Here is a 24,484-nt window from a genome sequence, read left to right as displayed (position 1 = left end):
CATGCCTCTCCTCTCTCCCCAGCCCCTCAGGGTAGAATCCAAGGGGCTGGTGGGCACGGAGGAGAATCAGGACCTTGCAGCTCTTCCTTGGTGGTGGCTTGGCTGAAGCCAGGGTCTTTGAGGATTCTCCCGACTATGAAGGACTTGCCATACAGGCACCTGAGGTTCAGGATCTGACACCCTCGGGCTCTGCCAATTAAAAATCTGTCTGCTCTTGTACACATTGCCCACACTCACACCCACACCCACACGGTGTCCATTTCCTACTGTGTGAAAGGAAGCTAAAACCAGCCTCTCGCCAAGGCTGCCTTGGCAGTTGGGTTGAGGGTCGACGGGATGCTCTCAGACCTGGATGCATGAGGAGGGCTTCTGCATAGTCAAAACGCAAACACAAGCTTCTGTCCTCAGTACCCAGCACCTCGCTCATCCCAGGCTCTCTTGGGACTCCCCGCCACCCCCTGTAGCCAGACACAGAGGGATGGCTGACACAGGGTAGCAAGGCCAACCTCCCACCCCTAAGAGGATGCTTTGAATAAAAGACAGCATGGGCTCCTTGTGTGCCACTCGGGCATCAGACTTAATTCTCCTCAGCCCCGAGAGTTCCTCCTTCCTTCCCGTCACAGCTCCTTATCTGCAGCCCAGCTATGAAAGGGCACACTGACAGCTGGGGGTGTTATCTGCTGGAGGGGACCTTTTCCTGGGGTGTCTCCCAGATAAGACGTCTTATCAGCCCCCATGTCAGGGATGGTGCCAGAGCATTCTAATCATTGAGGCTCGAGACATTTTCCCTCCCCTCCCCCCCTTTATTATCAAAGTCACAAAAGGCCTTGAGCTTATAAACAGTCCGATTTGCAGACAGTGTGGCTCTCTAGATGGTCCCTGGTGGGGCCAGACGGTGATGATTACGTGCTGGACGGTTGAGGGACCCACCATCTGCAGATGGGGTGGGGCTGGGCAAGGAGAAGGCAGGCCAAAAATCACGGGAAAGGCATGAGTGTTTTAGATGCCCACTCCAGGCCTAGTCCTGGCTTGCTGTGTGACCTTGTGCAGGACCCTTGATGTCTCTGGGCTTTTTATCTCAAAAGTAACCAGTGCATTTGGTGCAGCCATTCATTGGATGCCTTATTTTTACTTTATTTTTATTTGTATGTCTGTGTGCGGGTGTGCCGTGTGTGTGCACGTGTACCGTGTGTGTGTGTGTGTGTGTGTGTGTGTGTGTGTGTGTGTCTGTCTGTGTGAGGGTGTGCCGTGTGTGTGCACGTGTGCCGTGTGTGTGCACGTGTGCCGTGTGTGTCCACGTGTGCCGTGTCTGTGTGAGGGTGTGCTGTGGGTGTGCACCTCCAGGAGCTGGGGTGACATGGGTGCTGGAAACCAAACTCAGGTCCTCTTGAAGAGCAACAAGCACTCAACTGCGGAGCCACCTCCCCAGCATCACTTACGGAATGATTATTCCTGGCCAGACCCCGAGGAGATGAAAACAAACAAGACGTGGCCCTTGCCCCCTGGAAACCCACGGTCTCACACTGACAGACACACAGACAGACAGACAGACAGACAGACATGAAGTTGGCAATTACAACTTGGTGTGATTAGGGCTGTGGCGAGGGACACCCAGATGGCCAGCCAAGCCACCGGAAACAGCCCTGAGTTAACATGGCTGGGTGGCAGTGCCACAGGCCCAGGGCTCGGCAGGTGCCGTGGTCTGGAGGTATAAGGCAGTTAGCCAGGAGGCCTTGGAGGGCTGGGGAGCCTTGAGCAACTGGGCCGCTGGAGGAGAGCTGGGCAAACTGAGAAAGTTGGTTGTGTTGGGAGAAGTTTAAAGGCCAATGTGTCCCGGGGTGTTATGGGAACTTGAGGTGGACATTTCACTCCCCATAAGGCTTGGCTGGCCCCTGGCTCATCTGAGACCTACCCCGCCCCAGTCCCCACAGCAGGACACAGGGTGTGGGGAGAAGGGACTGTGATCTGGGAGACTCGAGGAAGTAGAGAACCCCCCCCCCCTCCACCTCCAGGTGAAGCTGGTGTCCAGGGCTATGTGTGTACGGGTCAGTCAACCTGGTTTCTCCAGAGGTGGAAAGCAGCAAGAACTGCCCCGAGAAGCTGGGGGGAGCCAGAATGGGACATCATCCATTTCCTCCCAGCCTGATGACCTCCAGGGTCCCCGGACTGCCTGGACATCCCAGCTCTGGGGACTGGAGGCCCTGGGGACTGGAGGCCCTGGGAGGCAGGCTGCCCTTACTCAGCAGCTGCAACCCATCATGTCCTTTTTAGCTGCAAGTGTACTATGAGGGGTGGCCCACTCGGATCCCCTCATCCTGGAGGGAGGCCGGGACTCTGGCCTCCTGCACTGGGTAAGAGAATGGGTCAGGACCCTAGAATAATATGCCTGGGTGGGGTGGTGAGGCTAGAAGATTCTTGGAGTGACTTTTACAAGTCAGAGAGCACTACCCAGCCAGTACAGGGACTGGGGGACTCTAGGCTCCAGGCTCTGCCCTCCCTCCTCCTAGACAAACGCTGCCTGGCTTGTGGAAGACAGACAGCCCCTGGGGACCTCAGGTTCCGCCCCCTCCAGTCCAACATCACCTGTGAAGAGAAGGGTGTGGGCAGGTTCCGTGCATCAGGGTGGCAGGAAACAGATGCTGTGATGGAGGGGGTGGGGAGAAGTGGGCGGGGTCAAGGCAGGTGCCACGGGCCCCTCACCTGTGCGCGGACCCATCAAGTGTCCTCATGGACTGTCAACACATACGTTTCAGAGACCCCACCCACGTGATGGAGTGTGACACTGGGTTATAGTGCCTGTGCACAAGCGAGCAGCTGCAGTGTGTGGGAACCCAGCACACTTGGTCTGAACGGGGTGGACTGTGGCCTCGAGGCCAGACTGTGGCATGTAGCGGTGGCCCCCGAAGGGCTGTTTCTGCCACCTGCTCCCATCCTGGGTCCCTGAAGAGCCTCACTACCCTGTGCAGTCAAGGACTTGGCTCCTGCAATAAGCTCCACTTCACTCCCTCCTTAAGCAGTGACATTTCTGCCTGATTGTAATGGCATATTTTAAAATTACCAGGAATCAAAGCCGAGAAGTGGGTATTGCTGCTTTTATTGCCTCGCCGTGTTAAGACTGGTGACTGGGGGAGGGGGGGAGGAAGGAGCATCCCACCCTCCCCCACACCTCTCCATCCCCCACTTCCTTTTTCTTTCTTTTCTTTTTTTTTTCCTCTTTTTTTTTTTTTATAGACAGTAATAGGAGAAAATTGGTTTTGAAACTGAATAAAAGTCCCTTTCAGAGGAAATCTTTACTCACGGGTACCTCTGCTGAAAGTAAAATAGAGCTTAATGAAAGGTGGTTACGTGATTGTCTTTCATTTACTGAGAGGCCAGGACAGACGGGAGGCTGCCACCGTCTCGGGGACTACAAGATTGGAATAATTGCACCGTAACAAGGAGCTTGTTGTGAAATTAGTATCCTAAGAAAGTGGTGAAAAAAGGCTTTTCCTCATGAATACTTCATTATTAGAAGCAGCAGAATTCTGGGCTTCAGACACCTGTTTAGTATTAAATACCTTCCCTCTTTTCCCCTCAAACCCCTCCTCAGCCCCCCTCCAACCAGCTCAGGATGGAGGCAACCCAGGCCGGCTGCCAGGGACAGGGATGGATGGTGATAGGAAGGATACAAGGACCTCAGGGTACCCAGGCTGCATTTTTCTCTGTGGCAGAGAGAGAGAAAGGGTGGACCCCACTGGGACTCCCCCCCATCTTCCACGGGGGCCTCCCAGGCTGGCTGGTCCTGACCCCAGTGCTCAGGCCACACCCTCAGGAAGGTGGGCTTTGTGGGGAGACATGTGGGCTTCCTGTGCCCCGCTACCCCTAGTGTCTGGCTTAGGTAGGTGAATAACATCATGGACTCTGAGGAGGCCCATCTGAGCTGCCATCTAAGGGCTACTGTGCGTGACTCTGGCCCTACCCTTCCTTCTTGGAGTGAGCACAGTCAGGGTGGAGTACCCCGGTCGGCCTCCTCGGGACACCATCCTGGCACTTCTTCTCCAGGGGTACTGTGAGAACACCCCAAACAGGTGCCACATCAGTGACTTACGTAAACAGGGACGCTGTACCCACGAGCCCTACCTGGCTACTCCTCTATGGACCTCAAAGATGACCAGATGGGTCCCTTCTGGCCATCTGGTGGAAGGCCACCTCTGATCCCGTCCTGTGCTGCCTCGGGGGCACCTATGGATGCTTCAGTTTCCCCGTCTGCAGGAGATGGAATGTCTGGTCTGAACATCTGGCCCAAAGGCAGACATAGTGGCACATGACCCGATCCCACCACCTAGGGGAGTATGTGCTGTAGGCTAGCCTGGACTACAGAGAGAGCGATCTCAAAAACAACTGACCTCTGAGGTTCCTTGGGGTGCTGGGGAGGATGGGCAGGAGGTTTGCTTGGAGCAGCTTTCGGTGACCAGTGTCTTTCTCTTCACAGGGATCCTGCCGCAGAGTGTGCCCCGCCTGGGGTTCCCAGCTCAGCCATGCTGGCCTGTCTGCAGAGGACTCAGAACCCACCCGGCCAACACCTGGCCTGTCCAAGCAAGAGCCTGGATCTGCGCAAATGTGAGTGAGACCCCTCCACTGCTTCCTGTTCCCTATGCCCTCCTCTGCGCACTCAGTCCCAGGACTTGCTCTGCTCCTCGGGCATCTGTAGAGCGGGTCGTGGCCCAGTCTGACCCCTGTCTGGGGTGTTCATGCAGAACCCCTACACTGAGACACTTTGGGAGGCCTGGGTTCATCCCCCAGGGAGCCCACTCACCACATGCCTCCAAGTCAGAGTTCTGGAGGTGGACATGACTGTGCGCCTGGAACCCCGGCACTCCGGAGGGAGGCCAGTCTAGACTCCATCGTGCTATAACGTGGGGATGGGACATGGGTCTCCCGCCCTGTAGCCTAGAAGGAGCTGTTTACACTGTTGATTTTTCTTCAGCTATTTATTTATCTTGAAAGTAGCATTCTTGTCTAACATTCCTAAGGAAGGAATGAGAGACCAAAGCCCCCGCCCCCTCAGAGGCAGCTGGTGTCCATTTCCTGTGTGCCCTCAGATGTTTTATGTGCTTTGGCAAATGCTCGCACATCTGATATGGTCCAGCACCTCACTTGGCCATCCATCCTCCAGGTCACCCGCCAAAGAGCTGCCTCTTTGCCTGTCCCTTTCTCTGGCAAGGATGCGCTGTAATTTATTTGGCTAACTCTCTGTTTGAACTGTCCACAACTTGTTGATTTGATAAGTGATGGAGCAATAAACCCTGTAGTCACCAGGTGTGAAGACAGCGTGGGGGAAGCTCTGGGAGAGGAAGTACGGGCTCAGGGCATGTGACACACGTCATCGCGTCTGATGGGTGTGGTGTGAGAGCTTTAGCGGTCACACCAGGGACAGTGTGCCTAGGTTTACTGGGTAGCTTTCATGTGAAACAACAGAAGATATGTGTCCCTGTGTCGTACCGTGTGTTTTCATTTTGGACATTCTGTGAGTCTCCTGGTCTGGTTTTTGATGTGGTGGTGGTTTTTGTCCATCTTCGTTGATCTGTGAGGCCGTTGTATGGAATGCAAGAACCACATGCTCCCCTGATTTGTCTTTTGTCTAGATTCTGCCTCAGTTCATCAGAACTCCTGTGGCTTTGGGGTTTTAAGTCGTACTTAGGAGACCCTTCCCCAAGCCGCCTTCCAATCTCTTGTTCAAAAGTGTGTGACTTACATGCTTCAAAAGGCTTCTCTCTGTGTCTGTCTGTCTGTCTGCCTCTGCCTGTCTCTCTCTCTCTCTATATATATATATATAGATAGAAAGATAGATAGATAGATAGATAGATAGATAGATAGATAGTATTTGCCCAGCATTTGGGAGGCAGATGTAGGCAGAGCTCTGTGAGTTCGAGGCCAGCTTGGTCTGCCTACTTAGTTCTAGGCTGGCAGGGCTATGTAGAGAAATCTTGTGTCAACAAAACAAAACAAAACAAAACATTGTTTCGTAATTTACCCATTGTGAAGTATGAAGTTGAGATCTAAATGTAATCAAGAGTCTGCCCAGTGCTGGTCTCTTCCCTTTCTGTTTGGCGACTCTGGGGACTGAACCAGGTCCTCACCCATGCTAAGCATGCTCTCTCGCCACTGAGCTAGCCAGGTCCACTACATTTATCTCCTACCCCCGCCCTTCATTTTTTTGAGGCAAGGCTTGTGTAGCCCAGGCTAGCCTTAAACTCATCATGTAACCAAGGATGACTTTGGCCTCCTGATGCCCTCCACCTCCCCAGTGCTGGGACACAGGTCACACACACAGCCGGCTGTTCTCATTGCTGAGGGTTGGACACTTGGGTGAGTTTAACTGAGCTGTGACCCTGTTCAGCTCTGGGTATACTCACAGACTGGGGTAGCATCGGGGGTCACATCAGCCTCATACCCAATGACAGCTGCCCCCTCCTCCCCACCCCTCCTCCATGGAGAAGTTCACCTCTTTCATAACTGACTCATTCACACTATGTGTGTTCTTTTGTGATTGGTTTGCTGTAATTAGATTTATTTATGTGTGAGCATATACACAGGTGTCACCAGGCACATGGAGAGGTCAGAGGACAACTTGTGTGAATCACTTATCTCCTTCCATCATGTGGGTCCCCAAAATCAAACTCAGGGCCCTCAGGCTTAGTGGCTAGCACCTTTACCTGCGCATGGTCCAGTGTGGCTGGCTCTCCAGCGTCAGCCCCAGTGCAGCACGGATAACATGGATAACTTCATGCTCCTTGGTAACCCACTCCAGATTTCCACGGTAACCTTGTTTATTTGCCTTCTAACCCGGGGAGCCACTTTCTTAGGGGTGACATTCACAGTGGGGTTGCATACCTTGACAGATGGATCCTGGGCCCGAGTGTTCAGCCCTCCTCCTGTGTTCTTAGGAACGTGCTAACAGTCACTGCATTTAGCTCCCACACATTTGGGGGCCAGTTCGCTTCTGGAGAGGAGAGTCTTTTGAAGCATTGCTGCTCCGGTAGCAGAGGCTGATCCTGTGAACACTGCTGGCTCCCGCCGCCGCCTTCCCGCATTCTGCTGCTAAAAGGGCTTTCCACTGTAGTGCTCTGGTTTACAGCAAGCAGCGAGAACGGTCATTTATTTAATACTCTGTCTTTTGAAGACCAGTCCAGGCTGGCTTCAAACTTGCTCCGACCGTGAGAATGCACTTCTCAGCATGCTGCCTCTCTCTGTAGGGAGGTGGGATTGCAAGCGCGCACCACCATGCTGGTTTTCGTTGAGTATGTTTGTTGTTTTGAGACAGCGTCTATGTAGCCCTGGCTGGCCTGGAGCCCGCCATGTAGATCAGGCTGGCCTCGAACTCCCCAGTGCTGGGATTAAAGGTGTGGGCCACCATGCCTGGCTCCTCCTGTTTTATTTTTGTCTTGTTGAATAGGGTTGACTGTGTGACTGTTGACATTCTTCCCAAGAATACTGTGTGCTCCGATTGCCCTGCCAAGGAAATACCGTGAAAGGAGCATTTGATCAAGAATGGGGGTTGGGACACTTGCAGATGGATGGCTTTGCAGGTTATGAGCGATGTCGTCACTGGACGCCTTCGTGTTGACGTATCCTTGATTTCTGTTTGAACCCCATGTGGTCATTGGGGAATCGCTCTTTATAACATCCTTTAGGAGTGGATCTGTTATTTGAGAGTCTTACCTTAATTAGAAAGACAGTGTTTCAACCTTCCTTAAGACAGGGTCTTGGAGTGGAGCCCTAACCCTGCTCCCACGCCCCACATCCGAACAATTCGTTTCCTGTCGGCTAGTGCCATCTGTAGCCTTCCCTGTGTCCCTGCGCTGGGTGACAGTTAATCGGAATTGTCTGTTGTAAAGCTTGCTCAGTTCCGGGGTAAAACTAAACCAGTGCGCGCCGGGTGGGGCCGGTGGCCTTTTCACGCTGCTCGCTGTTTCTTCTCTAGTAATGGTTTTAATTATTCTCCGGATCCTTGAAAGGGTCTGTTACAGAATTTTTAACATAATTTGATCCAGGTTTTTCGATGAGGTGACATAGGGATGAGCATAGTAGTATAGTGTAATTGGATCATCGCGACGCCGGCTATTTTCTGTTTTTATGTGTGCAGGTTTATGCACCGGTGTAGGGGCCAGAGGACAACCGCAGGGTCCCGCCCTTGGCGGAGACAGTCTCCCCGTGGGCTGGCTTGGCTGCGGGTGAGCCCCAGGCATGGGGCGGGGCTGTTTGGGTTCCCCAGTGTGGGGGTATGTGGGGGGCTAGTCATGTGTCACCGTGTTCGTCTTAGGTGGGTTCTAAGGCCCACAGGCACTTTGCTGAGCCATCTCCTAGCCTCGTCCCCGTCCTTGATTACATTAGCTAATGATGGGATCTACAGCCGTCCCCTAAAGATCAATCTACAGCATTATTAGTAATATTACCCTTTTAGGGATTCTAATTTATGGATTTATGCTTCTCTCTTTATTAAAATCTTCCTGCTTTTTGAAGTTATTTTTTTTTCGAGTTAGAGACTTAAATCTTTTTGGTTTTTCACTTTTTTAAAAATTCCATTTATCTGTGTGAGAGAAATAATGGACGGCACAGCTCGTGGGTGGAGGTCAGAGGACAGACTGCAGAAGTCGGCTCTCTCCTTCCACCGTGTGGGTCCCAAGGATGGAACTCAGCTCTGGCAGCAGTTCCTTTACCCTCTGAGCCATCTTGCATGCTCTGCAATGGGTTTTTGTTTGTTTGTTTGTTTGTTTGTTTTGTTTTTGTTTTGTTTTGTTTTGTTAAGGAAAAGTCTACAAAGTATTTTGAATTTTACTTTCTAGTTGTTTTACAGTGTTGCTTCTGATTTTTTTCTTTATCCTTTTTCCTAAGCCTTGCCTGTCCATCTGAGGGTGTGTGTGTGTGTGTGTGTGTGTGTGTGTGTGTGTGTGTGTGTGTGTGTGTGAGAGAGAGAGAGAGAGAGAGAGAGAGAGAGAGAGAGAGAGAAGAGAGAGAGTTGAGATGCCCCTAAAAATTTATTGAAGTTTTTTGTATCTAAGGACATACCACTCAAAAAATACCAGATCTTGTCTGCAGTCCTTTGTGATACAAAGTAACCTTTGGTTTGTTTGGTTTTTTCAATGAGAACTTTGAAGGTGAGCCTGTCTTAGGATTCAGGGTTTGCCGCACAGACACCCTCATTCTCCTCTGCGTCAACCTGGATAAGGAGCTAGATGCCCTCTGCTAATGAGTTCCAGGCTGTTTCTTCTTGTAGAATCCATTATGATACTAGTGCTGTTTAATGTGCAGATATTAGTGCTGTAAACCTTCATGGGAAGTAAAGCTTTCAAAAGTATTTAACACTTTGGGGACTGGATGAGATTTTAACCCATGTTTTTCCTGACACCTTCGCCAGTCCTCTGGGTTACTTTGATAGGACTCTCAGGCTGTGGAGCTGGATTAAGCTTTGTGATCCAAACACAACCCCTTCCCCTTTACTACTTCTGGGGGTGTGCCTTCTACTGTTCCCCATCATCTCTCTCTAAACCCGGCAAAGCTGGATGCCCAGGCACCCCAAGGATCCTCTCGTCTCTCTGCCTACCCTTCACGTACGGCCAAGGATCTAGACCCAAGTGCTCACGTCCGCAAGGCAGATGCTTTACAGACCGAGCCAAGTTGTGTTTCTGACTGTGTGTGTGTGAGTTCCCCTGAAGAAAATGATGGAATTGATACATTCTGCAGTTTGCCACCTCAGCAGCTGCAAATCGCATCTTCTGGTCCCCACTAGTAAAGAGGAGAATGGCACTGTGGTGTAACTGGCCCCTCATTCCCGCACCCAGCCTCTCTGAGGTGTTATCACAGTTCCTGGTGTTCTTCAACTGTGTCCTCAAGCAGTGGGATCAGTTCACCAACATGTTAGTTTTACATTCCATCGTTTGAAGTTAGCTGGCCTCCAGTGTGCTGCTGGGCGGCCTCAGGTAACCCATAGTCCCGATTTCCGGCCTTGCAAATGCTCCGTCCCTTGTATCTCTATTTGAGAGAGTTAAAGAAAATGAAACTTCATGCTGCCCTGCACCCATCTCACTCCACCCCTGTACCCTTGTTTTCAAACTTAGATGTCCTCTGTATCCAGTTGCTTTACCAACCTGTCTTGGGTTGACCTGTTTGTACCCCTTTCCTGGGACCATGGCCTCTAAGCCAGGCTCCTAGCTTTCCTTCCTCCTCCCCCCCCCCCCCCCCCTGCACATTGCAGACTGCTCTCTCCTCGTCAAAGCTGCATTGTGTTTCTGCTTTACTACACAGTTGCTGTTGCATGTTTTCCCTGCAGTCTAAATCCACGAAGCCCTGGGCGGTCACCGCCATCTCTTCTATGGCGACAGTCTTCCCTTGAGATGTAGTTTTGATATCAACCGTGACCTTGCCCGAGCTTTATTTCGATGAGGTCTGATGCTTGTTCAACGTGCCTTACCTCTGGAGGAAGTGAGTTTGTTCTGCCTGGCTGTTTGCAGGAAGTTTATGGTTCAGAAAAGCTGAGGCCATGTCCTGGCTGTCTTCCAGGGTGTCCCAGGTACATATACTTCTCCTCCATCGCTCCCGGGCTGCAGAGCAGGTGGGGCATGACTGTGTGACTGTGGATGTGTCCTGTGCTCCCTTCCAAGTGTGTCCCAGGCACCTCTCCGTCACTAGGAGAGGGACTTAGGCTTTGTATCTAGGGTGTCCCCTGACTTGAGGAGTGCATGATGCTAGCTCAGCGCCTCACGGCTTTCCTGCAGTTTTTACCCCCCACCTCACCTGATCTTTACAGCAGGCATCTTTGTTTGCATTTGGGCCTGAGCAGCTATGTGCACCCTGCACAGTGGGAGTGGCCCATTTAGACACCGCTGGTCGGGCGTCTGGGATGTTTTTAGTCAGTTCAGTTCTTCAAAGAGGGCCTAGCTCTCACAGCATCTGTCCTTGTTCTTAGATAGGGTCTCATCGTGTAGTCCAGGTTTTTGGCCATAAACTCCTGGCAATCCTCCTGCCTCTGTCTCCCAAGTGCTGGGAGCGTAGGTATGGACCAGCATGCCTAGTTAGGCCGCGGCTGCATTCCCTTGCTGTGGGCTGGGGCAGGAGAGTACAGAGGGCATCGAAGGCCTGCTGCTTCTTGCTCTGGTCTTCCACACCTCTCTACCTACCAGAAAGGACGCCAGGTCTGGTGGGACCGAGGAGCACATGGAGAGCAAGGAAGGGGATGAGTGAATTATGTCCCAGGCTCTGCTGCCAGCCCCACCCTGACACCTGGGTCAGGCTCCTGCCTTCTCCTTCTAGGTATGGCTGATAGCTGAGGAGCCTTCTCATCTCTTTTGGCCCAAGCAAAGCTCAGAGTGGAGGGGCTGGCCTGAGCTTTGGCCCAAGCCGGGTTACCACCAGGGTAGGAAGGTCTTGGACAAGTTGATCAGTCTCCTAGGACCTATGACCCTTCTATAAAGCAAAGAGTCAGATGAGGTGGATGGAAAAAGTCTAGCTCTGGCCACCTGTGATGGGTCACATCAAAAGATCCAGGGGTTGAGGGAGCCAGCTTTAGACCCTGTCCTTCTCTTGCAGGAGGGGATAGCAGTTGCCTGACTTAAAGAACTATGACAAGAACCAGGTGCCACATGTGCTCAGAATATACCTAAGGGACCAGAAATGGCCACAGGTTACATCTCTTAAGAGCTGAGGACAGGGGCTGGAGAGATGGCTCAGTAGTTAAGAGCACTGATTGCTCTTCCAGAGGTCCTGAGTTCAATTCCCAGCAACCACATGGTGGCTCACAACCATCTGTAATGAGATCTGGTGCCTTCTTCTGGCCCGTAGTCACACATGCTGTATATGTAATAAATAAATAAATCTTTTAAAAAAGAGCTGAGGACAGGGCAGGCTGTGGCCTGCCTGGCTGGCTGGGGTGGCCTATCCTAGGTGACTGAAGAAAGTGACCTGAAAAGAAAGAACAGAGTGTGTGTGTCCCCTCCCCTCCCTTAGGCCCAAGAGCTAAGCTTCCCAGCTGGCCAGAGTCCCAAGCCAGACCTGATCATCGCTATAGAAACCCGTGTCTCAGCCATGCAGGACCTCACTGGCTAACAGATATCTGACTTTCTCATTGCAGTTGTTGACATACAAGCTGAGTTGTGCACCTACTAAAAATACCGGCTCTGCAGAGAACCCCAAAGAGTTCTGCTGTGTGGCTGGTGGGGTGGATGCAGGGACCGGGGCTCTGCTGTGCTCAAGAGCACTGTGGGGGGGATGGGCAGCTGCCTGAGAGCCCTGGATAGCTTGTGCCAGACCAGGAACTGAGATGGATGGATCTAAGGGGTCAGGTCCCAGCTGGACCCCACCACAGGGCACGTTTGCAACTTTAGGAGAGGGACTGGTCACTATGACATGGGGATAAGAAGGGAAGGAGAACCATTGGGGTAGGCAGCCAATTCCAAACCTTTGCCTGCCATCTTCCCGACCCCCAGCACCTCTGTCTACAGCAGCGTAGGACATTCCCCACCCCTGCTCCTCGCCTTGGCCGAGAAACACTGAAGGGCATGTAACTCAAGAGCAGGTAGACTTTCAGCCCTACTCTTGCCCTTCCCTACCACTGGGAATCCCCTGTGACCCACCAATTGGGGTTTCTGCCCCAGTGAACTTGGAACCACTAGCATTTAGACAGGGGCCACTGGTTCTAACCACAGAAGAGGCCGGCAAGATGGCTCAGCAGGTAAAGGCGCTTGCTGCCAAGCCTGATGACCTGAGTTCAATTCTTGGGACCCCCATGGTAGGGAGAAAACTGACTTTTTTCTTTTGGTTTTTTTGAGACAGGGTGTCTCTGTATAGTTTTGGTGTCTGTCCTGGAACTCACTCTGTAGCCCAGGCTGGTCTCGAAATTCACAGAGATCCGCCTGGCTCTGCCTCCCCAGTGCTGGGATTAAAGGTGTGTGCGCCGCCACCGCCCGGCTAGAACTGACTTTTGGAAGTTGTCCTCTGTCCTCGACATATGTTGCCTTCCCTCTGTCAAAATAAAAATGTAAAAGGGAAACTATCAGGGGCAATGCCTCAGACTCACCGTGCCCTTCCTGAGGGGGTGTGGTGTGCTGGGCTCATACCCTTCCTCCATCTGGAAAATCCAGTCAGACTCACGGCCAGGGAACCTAAGGGCCTGGAACATGGTGGGGTAAAGACCCCAGGCCGCACTGCCTGTGCACAGGTCAGGGGGTTCGAGTAGCCAGCCAGGCAGCAGAAGAAAATGAACACGTGTCGGGGTCAGACATAGGACGTCTGGGAGAAGGCACCTTGAGCAGGAGCGTGGCTGTAAACTGACTTCTACGACAGAGGCTGTGGACTTGCCGTGCAGACCTTACAGGCCACACAGCCAGGTGTCACTTAACATGAAGCGGCAGCGAGACTGTTCTAACAAAACGTCCCTGGTGGCGGGGCTGGGGAAGAGAGCTGCCCGTATGTGCTTCCCCTGCATGCTTGAGGACCCAAGTTCCAGCCCCACGATGTTCTGTTTGGAGATGGGGTCTCCCTCTGCAGCCCAAGCAAGCCTCAAAATGACAGCAGTTCTCAGCCTCCCAGGTGCCGGGGCTATAGGCATATGCCCACAGCCAGCTACCCTCTGTCGTTATTAGTGTCTCGGAGTGCTTTGGATCCGTTTCATGAGCTTACTGGCTTTCATGTATGTTCTTTGAAGAAATGTCTGTGCAGCTCCTCTTTGAACTCTGTGACTTGCCTTTTCCCTCGGGGTATCCAGGGCCCTGGTCCTGTTTCGTGTGTGCGTGATTTGCAAGAATCCTCTCCCGTCATGCAATGTGCATCCCTCACACTTCCCGATCCCCCTTTGACGCACCAGACTGTTTCGTTCTGGCGATGTCATGGCCATCGCTATGTGTCATGCAAGGTTCCATAGGACCCGAGCTGTTGTGTGGTGGCCTCCTGGGTTTTCTTCTGAGCGTCTCTGTCGTCTTCAGGCCAATGAGACAGTGCAGGGGTTGGAGGCGCCTGCCACCAAGTCTGAGGACCCAAGTTGATGCCCAGGACCCACACGGTGGAAAGAGTTGTCATCCCTGTGCACACATGGAGCTTGCTCTCCACCCCCCACCTATAACAAATGAATAAAAAAAGGTTTTTGAAAAGTTTTAGCTTTTCTGTGTAAGTCTCTGACTACAATTTTTGTTGTTTGTTTTTCGAGACAGGGTTTCTCTGTGTGGCTTTGGATCTCGCTCTGTAGCCCAGGCTGGCCTCGAACTCACAGAGATCCTCCTGGCTCTGCCTCCCAAGTGCTGGGATTAAAGGTGTGCACCACCACCTCCCGGCTCTGATTACAATTTTGAGTTGATCTTTGTATATGGAAATGATCCAACCTCATTGTTTTGAATGCAGCTGTCTAGTTATCACCGATATCTAGCTATCTAGCTGTCTTCGATACCAGTCACTGAAAAGGCCGATTTCTCCCTACTGGGTGGGTATGTGAGTTTGTCCCCTGACTTGTTGGTGCCTCTCTTTTTATGCCTGGTACCCACAGTGGTACCCGATGATTTTAACTTTTCATTAAGCTTCGGAATTAGAAATTGCTTGGACGTTTCTGGAGTCCCAGAATTTCAGGACAAGATTCTTAGTTTCTACAAGGCAGCCAGCTGCCATCCTGAGTCTCCCAGTCCGTGAACATGGACTATCTTCCCATTTACTAAGTGATTTCTTTCAACAACATTCTGTCACTTGTGGATCACCTTGTTCTGTTAAAGTTTGTTCCTATTGTTTTTGAAGCTGTTTTAAACAGAATTAAGGTTTGTTTCTGTGTGTTATTTCTCCCAGGGCCGGGGATAGAACCCAGGGCCTTGTGCATGTTCGGCAATGGCTACATGGCTTGAGCTACACCCTCAGCCCTAGCATTTAATTTTCTTTTCTGAAATGTGAGCATATAGAAATAGAACTGAAAGGAAGTAGGGGTCTGGTAGTGGGCAAAGGGCATGAGACCTGGAGAAGCAGGCCTGGCCTGGCAGGGACGAGTCAGGCTGCCCCTTGTGTGGACGGTGCAGATTAGAGCGTCATAGATGGACAGGCGAAACAGCCAGGCTGAGGGGCAAGTAAGAGATCGTGAGGCTCAGGTGAGGGACAGGCACGTTAGGATGGGGAAGGATGGAGGTGACACAGAGGCCACCTCGGGGGCTCCAACTAGTCTGGGGGTGAGGAGGGCCTGAGGGTGGGGTGACTGCCTGTTGCAGTATGTGCAGGATGTCCCCTGATTAGACCTAGTGGCTTCATCCATGTGTTTGAGCATCAGAATGTTCTCCCATGTCATCATCGTCCTCTGCTCCAAGAGATAGGCTGGAGAGCTGTGTGTGTGCGCGCGCACACACACACACACACACACACACACACACACACACACACCCCGGGAGGTCCCCAGCCTTTAACAGAGCACGCCTGGAATTATCCAGGGTCTGATCCTCTGGTCGACCACCAGGGGTCAGTACGTCCAGCAGATTGGGGTCCCTGGGACAGCCAGCACGGTGCCAAGCAGCCATCCATCCATCCATCCCAGCGACTGCTTGAGTCCTTCCCAATAAAGACCAGAAAACAGCTGTTCTCCCCTGCCCAGTTGACACCCCCCCCCCAACCCCGAGCGGCCTCATTAGGCATTCTGCTGGTGCCACCAGCTAATTAGTGTCACGTTAATTGAGCATTCAGGAGGCTGCCACCTCCAAGGGCATGGTGTCACAGTGAAGGGGAATGCAGATGAAGGGTGGTGCCCTAGGACTTCCTGATCCCTTGTGGAGAGGCAGGGGCTGGCCGGAAGAGAGGAAGTAATCTTGCTGACGCCATCGCCCCTCTCCCACGTCTGTGGGAGAATGACAGCTAGCACCCTCCTGTACCCAGAAGTCCGAGGTTCCCCTGGAACTACTGCTCCAGGGCATGTGCCCATGAGTCAGGAGCGGGGGCTGGGCCACCTGGGGAGGACCCAGTTCTAAGTATACTGCCCCCAGCCCCAGGCTCCTGAGCAGGTGCCTGCCCTCCCAAAGCCCTGTTTCTTTACAGTACACACCTCACAAAACAGCTCGCCCCTAGGCCACTTCCTGCAGGGCATCTGGAGCACAGGGCCGGGAATTCTGGGATGGCGGCTCCCCACGCTCCCTCGAGCAAGCATCGCGTTGCAACCCATACTGTGCAGAACTCAGGCTGCCTGAGGTCTGCACAGTCAAGGTGCCCGTGACCCAACTCCACCACTTAGCTTCTCCACTCTGTGGTCCCCACAGCGGAGCCCCGCCCTCCTCCCCTGCCCGCCTCCGCCGCTGCTAGCAAGTGCAGTGAAGCCCTCTCATCTCCCTGAGGCAACATTAAACCCCACTCAGAGGGCTGGTTTTAATTGGCTTAATATACTCGTTAATAACCGCGTCTATTTAACGCACCTGTAAAAGGCCCATAACATTAACTTAATAGCGGCGACAGCTCGCCCGGCACTTCCTGCCAGCCTTTTAAATCTCCAGACAAGCCGTTAATGGGGGCTTCCTGGATGGAGATGGATTGGGGGAGAGCTAAGCAGGGAGAAGCAGCCCGGGTCACCCTTTCTGGATGCTAACCCTGCCCGCCTAACCTTTCCTGAGCACCTGAGCATCGGGCCCTCCTCCAAAGCTTCCTCGCAAGGGCACAGCAGCTGACCCAGGGGAAAGCATAACACTGTGTGACACTGTGTGCCTTCAGGGCCTGTCACGGGAGAGGAAGGAGGCTGCAGAGGCAAGTCTGGGTCAGGTGGCCAGCACCTCCACTGTTGCCTGGAACAGCACATTTTTAGTGAAGGCTTTGACAGAGGCACTGAGTGGGAGTGTCACACCAGAGCTCCAAAAAAAGTCACTGTCAACACCGGCCTGGGCCAAGGACACCAAGAAGGTCCGTCCTGTGCTCCCAAGACCCTCCGGGGCTCGAGCAGTATAAGGCCAATTTACTGGCGGCTTGGAGAGGGGCAGCGGCACAGAGGTCACACACGGCAGACCCGGGGTTTAGAAGCCCACCTGTGCTCAGCTGGCCTGTCCGTCCCGCCTACTACCCATACTCAAAGGCATACCCCAGTCGCCACACACAGCCAGGCCTACCTCATGGTCAACTGAAGATGAACACATCGGTGGGTTAACCTGTTAGTGCACCAGCCACAGGCACCAAGCCTTCAACACATGGGGCCTCCAGGGGACTATTTTATACCCCAGTCATAATGGATGGGAACTTATTACAGGGAGCACACACCAGATGGCCACAGTGGCCGGGATGTTTCAGTTTCCAACACCCAACTCCGGGTTGCTGACCCCTCTGCCCAGAGCCTGTATGGCTCCCCCTCTCCGTCAAAGGTTGCTTCCTCACTGACCACTGGGTCCAAGCCACAAGCCCTTCCAGCCGACCATTCCGTCCACTGGGCCTCACTGCTGATTCCCAGGGCAGCATGTCAGACTATCCCAGGAGTCAGGCCCAAGCAGCCACTATGCCCCGGACACGACAGTGAGAAGCTGCCCCATGATGTTCCCGGGGATGGAGGGAGAAGCACTGAGGGTCTTCTGAACTCGAGATATACCTGTCTGTGGCCTTGCCACACAGCTGGACCCAAGTGGCAGTCACATGGCCTTAGACTAAGTCACCATGAGTGGCGGCGCACACCTTTAATCCCAGCACCCGGGAGGCGGAAACAGGTGGATCTCTGTGAGAAGTTTTGTGAGGTCCACATAGTAAGTTCCAGGACAGCTAGGGCTACATAGAGAGACCCTGTCTTTAAAAAAAAAGTAACCTCATGAAAGTCACTTAGCGCCACTCCCCTGCTCACCCACACTACATTCTTCTCAATATAATGAAGCCACTGATCCAGGGTCATACCAAACGAGGGGGAACCAGATACCACTATTTATGGGAGACGTGCCCAAGAATGTGGACGTCATCACCAAGCCCTGTCAACCTGCCACCATCCTGTCTGTTTCTGGAGCTTGTTACTGCCTGCCACCTCCATCTGGGGTGCTGGCTTCTTCGCTCACTGGCAGACAGAGCAGTGGCCAGGGTCCAGAATGGATAGGCTCATGTGTCTACTGCGTCCTGTGGGTAGTGGAGCCTCAGCAGTGCACAAGCCATGGCTAAAGCCTTGAGTCTCAAGTCCAGCTCCAGTCGTCTACCGTGACCCCTTCAGCGATGACAGATGCCACTGAGATTCCAAAAAAAAAAAAAAAAAACCAGCTGGAACGGGGAGGGGGAGGGATGCTGGGCTTTCCCAGTGGGGGCCATGTACCCTCCCCCTTATCCTCACCTAAGGAACCCACTGTCACAGAGCTCCCCAGCCCCTCCAGAGGACCTTTCCCTATTCCCTATGGCCCTGGGTTTACCAGACCGCGAGATGGTATGCGCACTTGTGACAGGGACTTTGCCAATTTGGGCCCAGGAGCCAAGTAGCCTAGGGTCCCAAGCCAGGTCTACTGCAGAACAGGCTGTGTTTGAAGCACTCGGATGTAGCCAGAAAACAAGGCTTTAAGTGAGGATACCATTTCAAAGGCGTATGTGGAGCCCATGACTAAACCAGGCCAGTGATGGCAGATCCAGCCTTGCCGTTGCCCTGGCCTGAAAGACGCTCACCAACCACTAGCCCTGAGCAGCTGGATGATGGATGGTTCATGAGGGTGGCCCTCAGACATGCCCCAGCCCCGCCAGGGGCTGCCTGGGGTGGAGTGATGGTGACCCAGAAGACAGATTGACCTAGCCCTGCCCGTGGCTGGCTGTAACCTCTGACCTCTTCACCTACAAAATAGAGACCTGTGTGTCATCTTACCATGTATCAGGTGACGACACCCTGTGGCTGATGGGACTTGGAAACCCAAGGGCTGCTTGGCTGAGGGTCTACTCGGGGTCCCTCAGGAGGCTCAGCCGGGGCTGAGCAAGACTCACATGTCCAAGGCCTCTCTCTATTCATCCCCATAGACCTCTCCAAGGTCCGTGTGTGACTGGGTGTTGTGTGAGAGCCAGACTGCAGAAAACCATGTTTCCTTCCACAGGGTCCTACTGGTTATACAGGTCAACCCTGGCCTGTGTGGGTCCTGGGGACTGCAGGGGCTTGAGTGCCAGCTGGTCAGAATCATTAAGGAGGCAGGTCTCCAGGCTGGCTGCCACACGTCACACCTATCCCTACGTACACCACAGGGATGCCTCCCCCGCCCCCTCACAGTTGTGTGGCCCTCTGTCCACAAGCCACTCAGGTGACTGCAGAGCCTGTACCTAGCCAGTGCTGGCCCTGAGGCTCTGTATCCCGACCGACCCCCTCTCCACCTGCAGGATGCCCACTGACCAGATGAGGGCGAGGTGCGCCCTCTTTTGGTAAGAAGACCAGGGAAGCAGGCATTTCCTCCCCTTTCTTAAGGTTTGAACACCTAATTTATTCCATCCATTAGATAGATTTTGTAGATTTAATCATTTTCACAGTTGGTGGCTCATTGGATACTCAAGATAAACTCCGAATGAAAGCATAATGCAGAGGACAAATGAGTTTTCACACCACAATGGCAGACACTTGCTCGGAAAGGGAGTTTAAGGGAAGGAAAACACTCACGGCGATCATTTTTTTTCCTCCGGCAGCTGCTTTTGCTGAGTCTGGTAGGTTTCCACAGCTAATTTCACCAGTTTTGTTCATCTGTAAAATTGCATAAAAGTGACATTTTGGGGCTCATTATAGCAACTGCTGATTTATGGCTGGCAAATGAAGAGCTGGTCCCTCTTTTGTGGGACTCTCAGAGCGGTGCTAAGTGCCCATGAAATTGCTTGTATAATGTAGTTTAAATCCAATCGCAGAGAAAGATTCCCCCGTTGGCCAAAGTGACATTTCCATTCTCCACACCAAGTTTATTTTAGGCCACTTAGGAGCTGGGGATGCCCGGAGCAGGGTCGGGGGTGGACTTACCTTCTGGGCTCAGGTTAGGCCCCACGGCTTGAGAGATAGAGGGATGCTGCCCCATACCATGTCGTCACCTCCCCTTCCTGTCCTGCCGCACCTGGGCCTTGCTGGCCTGTGGGGCTGGGCGGATCACACCTGTTCTGTTCTGTGTGCTGTGGGGTGTGAGGCAGCCAGGAGGGGCTAACCTACTGGAAGCCACCAGTATGCAGACCCCCAGTCATGACAAGCACATCTCTCCAACTGTTTGGAGTGCTCAGTGTGGCTAGAAGCCGCCCTGATGTGCCACACGGGCGCTGCTGCCTTGGCAGGCCTGACCTCTCCCAGCTGCTCCAGGCAGTCCTGTCTGGGAAGGCTGACTGCTGCTGCCAGCCTGCCTAACACAGAGAACCATCATCCAGACTAAGGCCAGGGCTCTGGGAGGAGCAGATAGGAACTCTCCAATTGAAAGGACCTCGAGGGTATGTCCCTCTCTGACAAGGCCCTGCCCTGGGCTGGACTTGAACACTGATCTCCTCTTGCACCGCCTGCTCCACATGGACCTGCTCACTCCTCACAGCTATCCTCAGAGGGGCGGCCTTCGGAGCAACATCGCCCTACTTTATAGATGAGGAAAGGGAGGCTCAGCATGGGGAAGCTGCTCACCCAGGAGTTATGATGTCCTGGCACCCACCGGGACACTCGTCACTGGGCCCCTCAGGCACTGCTGAGGTCACCCTGCTGACTGGCACCATTATTATTCCCATTCCAGACATGGGGAAAGTGAAGCTTACCTAAGCAGACAGCTTGCCTAGGGCTACCTCACCCCACATAACCAGGGTTCCACCTGAGCCCCTGCCAGCACCAGCCCAGGTCTTCCTGTGTGCCTCCCTGTCCCCCTGCCTCAGAGGATGCTCTGGGCTGGGCTCTGGTCTAGAAGGGCTCAGGACGCCAGGAGTGGGGGTGTGTGGACCATCAGCTCGCCTCCCCCAGGGCCAAGACAGTGGTGACCACCTATAGTGGGTCAAGTCTCATATTTAGAATGTCACACACAGTATTGCTGGGCCAGCCACTGTGAGCACCCAGCCCAGCTAGTCCATGTTGCCGGAAGTGGGTGTAGGGCTGAGGATGCTCAGTTGGCAGGGCACTTGCCTAGCACCGTGAGGCTCTGGGTTCAATTCTAGGCACTGCGTAACAGGTCGTGCTGGCACACAGCTGTGACCTGAGCACTTGGGAGAGAGGAGCAGAAGGATCAGAAGTTCAAGGTCATTTTTTTTTTTCCAAGACAGGTTTTCTCTGCAGCTTTGGAGCCTGTCCTGGATCTCACTCTGTAGACCAGGCTGGCCTCGAACTCACACTCACAGAGATCCACCTGCCTCTGCCTCCCCAGTGCTGGGATTACAGGCGTGTACCACCGCCCGGCCGTCATTCTTATATATGCATCAAGTTTGAAGCCAACCTGGAACACACACAGGACCCTGTTGTAAATAGGAAACAAAGCGGCAAGCTTGGCTGTGGCCGAGGAGTGGCGGGGCCTTTACCTCAACCTTGTACATGGGTGTGGTTTCCTCTACCGCCTCACGCTTTGGTTCAAAAGTTGGAGGTGTGGGGCCAGAGAGAAAGGGACCTGGGCAGCTCCTGGAGCCCTGGAGGGGAGTGAGGGGTTGTGGGTGCCAGCCTCACTCACCTGTGCCTCTGTCTCCCTGCAGGCGAGTCAGTGGCCAGCTCTATGCATTCCGCCCGCTACCCAAGCCCAGCCGAGTTGGATGCCTATGCAGAGAAGGTGGCCAACAGCCCACTGTCCATCAAAATCTTCCCCACCAACATCCGAGTGCCGCAGCACAAGCACCTGAACCGCACGGTCAACGGCTATGACACCAGCGGCCAGCGCTACAGCCCCTACCCCCAGCACACCACCGGCTACCAGGGCCTGCTGGCCATCGTCAAGGCTGCTGTCTCCTCCTCTAGTTCGGCTCTGCCTGCTGGGCACACCAAGAGTGTGCTTAAGAGTGTGGAGGGCAAGCGGACCAAACTGTCACCGGCCACCGTGCAGGTGGGCATCGCACCCTACCCGGTGCCCAGCACCCTGGGGCCTTTGGCTTACCCGAAGCCACCCGAGGCACCCGCCCCACCACCCAGCCTGCCTGCGGCAGCCACTGCCACCTCTGTGATCCCTCTGCCGGGCCGGGGCCTGCCCTTGCCACCCTCCAACCTGCCCTCTATCCATAGCCTCCTCTGCCAGCTCAACCAGCAATGCCAGGCCCCGGGTGCTGCACCAAGCGCCTGTCAGGGCGTGGCTGTGCCCCACCCCAGTCCAGCCAAGCATGGCCCAGTGCCCAGCTTTCCTAGCATGGCTTACTCGGCCACAGCCGGTCTGCCGGACTGCCGGAAAGGCACAGAACTGAGCCAGGGAGCCACATCAGCCCTGACACTGGCTGGGACCACCAAGCCTGCAGGGTATGCAGAAGGTGGCCTGGATTACCTGCTGTGGCCCCAGAAGCCACCCCCACCCCAGCCACTTCGAGCCTACGGTAGCAGCTCTGTAACCAGCAAGTCCCCTGAGACTTGTGGCGGGCGGGCGTTCGAGAGGGCCAACGGGTCGCCCCACAACTGTGGCGTGGGACTGCCCACCGGCTTCACCATGGGTCAGTACTTCGCTGCCCCCTGGAACAGTGTTCTGGTGACACCAACTAGCGACTGCTACAACCCAGCGGCAGCTGCAGTAGTGACAGAGCTGGGGCCAGGAGCTGCCAGGGAGCTAGCCGGGCCTCCCGCCGACACACTCTCGGGCCTGGCCAGCAAGAGTGTGTGCAATACAGCGGTGCTGAGCAGCAGCCTCCAGTCGCTGGAGTATCTCATCAATGACATCCGGCCACCCTGTATCAAAGAGCAGATGCTGGGCAAGGGATATGAGACGGTGGCCGTGCCCCGGCTGCTGGACCACCAGCACGCCCACATCCGCCTACCTGTCTACAGATAAGGTCTGCCCTGCGGGCACGTGGACTGATGGACAGATGGACAGGGTGCTGGGGGTTGGCAGGCCACAGCACAGCGCAGGAAGCCAGCAGGGCATCCCACCTTGCCCTGTGGCCATGTGTCCACAGGGAAGCCAGGCTGGTTACCCTCCACGCTTCGGTAGGCAGGCAGGTTGACCTCACATACCAGGGCTTCTCCCCCAACTTGCTGCCCCAGGAAGCAGGGAGGGTCCAGGGCTGCCTGCAAGGCCCATCCTTCCTCCACTGAGGCAGGGAAAGAGGACCTTCTGCAGACAGAAAGTTCCTTCTGGGGCTCCAGCAGAGGCGCTCAGACCAGGGGTGTTCCAGTCAGCACGAGTCACACACTGGGTCTCTACCCACAATTCCCTAGTCTCTCACAAAAGGAGCAGAAGGGATCCATAGGAAGTCCCTGGATCCAAAGTGCCCCACCCCCCCACCATCTAATCCAGGTAAAGACTACTCTGACTCCAGACTCCTAGAGGCCTCAGGACTACCAGCCCCCTGTTCTTCCTGACTCTCCCCTCCTCATCCTTCCTAATAGGAATCACATCCCACCCTACTCTCTACACCCTGGACCAGCCTCTTCTCTGTTCCCTCCAATACACCTTATAGGGCTGCTGGGAACAGCTGGTGCACTGCACAAGGGCACGTTGCCCAGGGAGACTCCCCTTGCATCCTAGACTTGTATATTTATTACAGTTGTCTGCATTTCGAGGAAGGGACACCATTTTCCTATTCGCACAAAGATGTCACAGGGGCTAGCAAGGGGCCTGTAAATTCGGACTCTGTTCACACAGAGGATCTTCTCTTCTTCCAGTGTGGGGTCTCCTGGGAACTAGTGAGAGGGTGACCTACTGGCTAGAACTGGAATACCCAATCCAGCTCCTATTCTGCACCCCCCAACCCCCAGGCCTGGCCTGCACTGCTGTGGGGGGTGGGTGGGTGGGGGGTTGGTAGATAAACCCAAGAAGTCAAGGCCTGCAGTCCCTGGCCCCAGCCCGGCCCCCAGGCGCTCGCTCTGGAAGCGGTACCATATCTCTCCAAGGCCTGTCCAAGCACTAAGTGCATTTACAAATCTCTGAGAATGTTTTTTTTATACTAAAATTGACCATTATATTCTACTGTGAGAAGTGCAGCCTGCACTATATTGTTTTAAAAACGAAGAGAAAGAGAAAAAAAAAAGAAAAAACAGATGGTGTCTCAGCTGTGAGCTTGCTGTTTTCAGTCTTGCTGGCTCCCTCCCTCAGGGATCCACAGGAGGGCACCCCAGGGAGCCTGGCAGGGGTAGGGTGGGAGGGTGGTCTACACGGTGTCCCATGCCCAAGTTACTACAAAACTCAAGCTGGGTGCTACCCCATGTGTTCTACGTCATGTTCGGCGGCCAATGGTCCATCCACAGGAACAAAATCGGAGTCAAACCTGAGCGCCCAAAGCTCTTTCTAGTGCTGGGGTGGTTTCACAACCCCCCATCATAAGCTGCTCCCCAGCTTCTGTCTATCATTCCCCCAGCCTAAATGGTGGCAGAGTAGCTGGGGACAGGCTTGCTGTCATCCTGGCCAGCCCAGAGGACACTGGGCCAGACACCTGGCATATGTACCCATACCCTGTCAATCCTGTC

General features: G+C 54.0%; 1 protein-coding gene across 1 annotated transcript in view; it reads left to right on the top strand.

The window, feature by feature from the left end:
* The window catches only part of Fam222a (family with sequence similarity 222 member A), a 46,349-nt gene extending 22,316 nt beyond the window's left edge, over nt 1–24,033 (top strand). Inside the window, exons 2-3 of the mRNA XM_036172491.1 lie at nt 4,472–4,599; nt 21,580–24,033. Of these exons, the coding sequence (XP_036028384.1) occupies nt 4,518–4,599; nt 21,580–22,850 (1,353 nt within the window). The 5' untranslated portion in view covers nt 4,472–4,517 and the 3' untranslated portion in view covers nt 22,851–24,033. The remainder of the gene's footprint in view (nt 1–4,471; nt 4,600–21,579) is intronic.
* Nucleotides 24,034–24,484: the final 451 nt, after the last annotated feature.

The sequence above is a fragment of the Onychomys torridus genome, chromosome 22 (genome assembly GCF_903995425.1).
Source record: "Onychomys torridus chromosome 22, mOncTor1.1, whole genome shotgun sequence".
NCBI classification, from domain to species: Eukaryota; Metazoa; Chordata; class Mammalia; order Rodentia; family Cricetidae; genus Onychomys; species Onychomys torridus.
The sequence above is the reverse complement of the archived record's forward strand: the minus strand, read 5'-3'. Positions and strand labels throughout refer to the sequence as shown.